This window comes from Pygoscelis adeliae, unplaced genomic scaffold, assembly GCF_000699105.1.
Source record: "Pygoscelis adeliae isolate BGI_AS28 unplaced genomic scaffold, ASM69910v1 Scaffold718, whole genome shotgun sequence".
In the NCBI taxonomy this organism is placed as follows: domain Eukaryota; kingdom Metazoa; phylum Chordata; class Aves; order Sphenisciformes; family Spheniscidae; genus Pygoscelis; species Pygoscelis adeliae.
In genome coordinates this window covers 10,264-14,264 of record NW_008825299.1, presented here as the reverse complement: position 1 = coordinate 14,264, position 4,001 = coordinate 10,264, and the positions used below count along the sequence as shown (strand labels likewise).

General features: G+C 52.5%; 1 protein-coding gene across 1 annotated transcript in view; it reads left to right on the top strand.

Moving 5' to 3' along the window:
- Window positions 1-3,995, top strand: part of GPATCH8 (G patch domain containing 8) — a 42,255-nt gene extending 38,260 nt beyond the window's left edge. Inside the window, exon 8 of the mRNA XM_009329969.1 lies at window positions 7-3,995. Coding sequence (XP_009328244.1) covers window positions 7-2,088 — 2,082 coding nt within the window. The 3' untranslated portion in view covers window positions 2,089-3,995. The remainder of the gene's footprint in view (window positions 1-6) is intronic.
- Window positions 3,996-4,001: the final 6 nt, after the last annotated feature.

The window sequence follows — 4,001 nt, the reverse complement described above, 5'->3', positions numbered from 1 at the left end:
CGGCAGAGCAGCGGGGACTACGACAGTGACGAGGGCGCTCACAGGAAGCACTGCCAGCAGAAATCCCCGTCGCAGTACAGCGACGACTATGACTCCGGCAGCGACCACTCCAGGAGCCGCTCCAGGTCGGGGCGGAGGCACTCCTCTCACAGGTCCTATTCGACCAGCTCTGATGCCTCCTCGGACCACAGCCGGTACAGCCGTCGGAGAAGTTACTCGGATGATAGCTACAGCGATTACAGTGACCGGTCAAGGTGCCATTCAAAGCAGTCCCACGACTCGGAGGATGACTCTGACTACAACAGCTCGAATCACAGATCAAAGCGGCGCAAGTACTCCTCTTCTGAAGATGACTACAGCTCGAGTAGGAGCAGGTCGAGGAGTCGAAGCAGGAGCCGAACCCACCCTCGAGGTAGGTCAAGAACAAGGAGCCGGGGCAGAACACGCAGTAGCAGCTGCAGCCGCAGTCGAAGCAAGAGGAGAAGCCGAAGCGTAACAGGTCGCAGCTGGAAACGGAGCCGCAGCTATAGCAGGGATCGCAGCCGCAGTACGAGAAGCCACTCGCAGAGGTCTCTCTCGCGAAAGGGCTCTCGAGGCCACGAGAGCCCCGAAGAGAGGAGGTCCGGGAGAAGAGACTTCATCAGGTCCAAAATCTATCGCTCGCAGTCTCCTCACTATTTCCGGACAGGCCGAAGTGAAGGATCGTCGCTGAAGAAAGAGGACGGCAAAGGAGAGGATCTGAAAGGATCTGGCTCACTCTCCCAAAACAGCAGCAGCTCTGGCACGGGGAGGGCCTCGGAAGGTGACTGCAGTCCGGAGGAGAGAAACTCCGTCACTGCAAAACTACTCCTGGAAAAGGTTCAATCCAGGAAGGTTGAGAAGAAGCCCTGCATCACTGACGAGATGCTGGCAGGGGCAAACAAGGTGGGCATAAAGCTCAAAGATCCTCCCCAGGGCTACTTTGGCCCGAAACTTCCTCCTTCCTTAGGCAACAAACCCGTTCTCCCCTTAATTGGGAAACTGCCAACCATTCGAAAACCAAACGCCAAAAGATACGAAGAGTCTGGCTTGGAGAGGGGCGAGGAGCAAGAGCTGTCGGATTCTGAGGATGTTTCCCAAGGCATCGAGGAGGCTCAGTTGGCTGGCCAGTCTCTCCTGGAAGAAGTGGTGATGGTAATTCAGGACAAACCTCTGGATGAGCAGAAACGTGACGAACCTGCCGTGGAAATGCCGTCCATTCCCCTGGAAGCACCGGCACTCCCCGAGTGCTTTGGTTCTGGAGATCTGGTCATGCCGCACAACTTCCTCTCAGATCCGAGCGATGGCGATGGGCTAGAACCTATGGACGGGGGCAACCAGCCGGTCCCAGTGGAAACCAGTATGATGCCCTTAGTTCCAGATGTCGAGCACTTTCCTGGCTACGTGCCTCAGAGCGGGGAGCCGAGCATCGAAGGGGATCGGGAAGGAGGAGAAGATTCCTCTCTAGCACCACTCGAGAGCCAGCCGATCACTTTTACACCCGAAGAAATGGAGAAATACAGTAAGCTGCAGCAAGCTGCTCAGCAGCACATTCAGCAGCAACTTCTGGCAAAGCAGGTCAAGGCCTTTCCTGCCTCGGCGGCCCTGGCGCCGGCAGCGCCTGCCCTGCAGCCCATCCACATTCAGCAGCCGGCGGCGGCATCCGCAACCTCCATCACCACCGTGCAGCATGCCATCCTGCAGCACCACGCCGCCGCGGCCGCCGCCGCCATCGGGATTCACCCTCACCCCCATCCTCAGCCTCTCGCTCAGGTTCATCATATACCCCAGCCCCACTTGACACCTATTTCATTATCCCACTTGACCCACTCGATTATTCCAGGGCACCCTGCTACGTTTCTAGCCAGCCACCCCATCCACATCATTCCAGCGTCAGCTATCCACCCGGGCCCCTTTACTTTTCATCCGGTTCCTCACGCTCTTTATCCAACCCTTCTTGCCCCGAGACCCGCTGCCGCTGCGGCCGCTACAGCGTTACATCTTCACCCTTTGCTGCACCCCATTTTCTCAGGACAGGACTTGCAGCATCCACCCAGTCACGGCACATGAAGGACAAAATGAAGTAACCTTGGAGGAAAGAGAATATTTTGCATTTTGGGAAGGGGTTGAAGTTGATGCAGCTGGCAGGTGAGGCCTGAGAATTTCCTTTCACTCTTTAGCAGCCAAAGAAGCCAGAGGCTCGAGGGATGGGTAGCAGCAGGCGGCGGGTCAGTTCGTAAGCGTTGTGTATATCCGCTACCAGGGACTGTCTCACGTCCCCGACACCTCCGTGCACGTAGCAGCACTGTATCCTAGAAGAACCATTTCACGTGTAGACCAGCGAGACACTTAGGCTTTTTTTTTCCCCTGGATTCTTACATTTGGCCATCTTCCTTCTGCCGCCTTGTATATGATAAATGAGATTTCGTACACACTAATAGGTCTCTAAAAATCCTTTTAATGAGGTCATCTAATTAAAATAGTCAGCATGATTGAATCCAGCTTGTAATCAGTGACAAAACATTCAGTAATTGACAGCTGTGGATCCTGGCGAGGAGACCGATGGAAGGGCAGTGCCACTCTTGTTTTGGCTGGGCCAGTACCAGTTTTCAGGCATTACAGGAGATTTCTTGGCACCCTATCGCTGCACCCCTGGGGTTTCTTTTCTCGGCGTGAGCAGCAAAGGTGGAAGTAAGATCTTATTTTAAAGCCCAAGAGAGGAGCTGCGCGTCTGCTCAGCGCTCCGACCCTTCTCCATCCTGCATTAGCATTCTCCTGGGCGAGGACTGCACCTTGACGCCTTCTGGATATCCTGGACTGGAGAGAGGTTCTCGGTTTGGTCGGTGATTTCAATCTGGGCTTTGACCACTCTTCTCCTGGGGCGGGGGGGAATATCACTCTGACTTCTGTCTTTTGCGGTGTTGGGAAAGAGGCACTCGGATGAGAGAGAAGGAAAATCCCTTTAGGAATCGAAGCAATACAGAGGACTGGGGAGAGTGGCGGGGGTATGTAAAGTGTATTCTTTCCTCTGTAATACTGATGGTTTCCTTATTAATTTATAGGATTTTTTTTTAATGTAAAGAATTGCACTGAACTCTGTAAACAAAGATGCTGCTTTTTGTAGCTCATATAAAAAGGTTACATTTGTAGTATACTGCAATAATATTTTTTACAGCCAGTTCTTTTAGTGGTACTTGTTCTGGTGGCTTTTGTGTAAATATGTTTGCTGTAGGTGAAATAAGACACTTGTAAAGGTTCAACTTTATAGTTTCAGCTAGATGCAAAATGACTAAGCATGTATATTTTATCAAGCTCATGTATTTTTGAAGTTTTTATGTACTATAAAATGTAAAAAAAAAAAATCTTCATTTAGCATTTTGCAGAAGAAAAAAAAAAAGTGAGACTTGGACTAGGTGAGGTGCGTGGACGACACCGGTGACTCTAACAGCTAATGAACGGCATCGCATTGGAAGGCGGCGGTGGCTGCCGGCTTTGCGGAGGGAAGCAGCCCGGGCACGCTGCGTGCTCCTCGTCTTTGCTAAGCAGCTGTTTATAGGAATCGACACTGGAGGCAGTCTCAGGAGCGTCAGGAATTTGGGTTGTCTCCCAGAGTATAAAATACCCCCTTTTTTTTTCTTTTTCTTTTTTTTTCCCCTGGGTTTGAACCGGTGATTTGCCGGTGCCAGCCCGGCTGTGCAGTTCAGTACAGTCTTCTGGTGAAGGAAGAGCCTTTTAACCGTAACCGTGTGCCATCTTACACGCAGGGAGAGGTGGTTTAGGACTAATCCCTTGAGGCTGTGCCTGCCTGTGATGTTCCATAAGGGATTTCTCTGTTCGTTCTGGCATCATCCACTGGCTGCAGATAACGCTGCCTGTGGGAGCCTTCTCCATCCACGGGCTCTTCCCGTGGCACCGGCACGAGTTGCTGCTGTCCCCGCTGACCTGGGTTATTTCAGGTTCGGGTCCTCCTCGTGTTAGAGCGG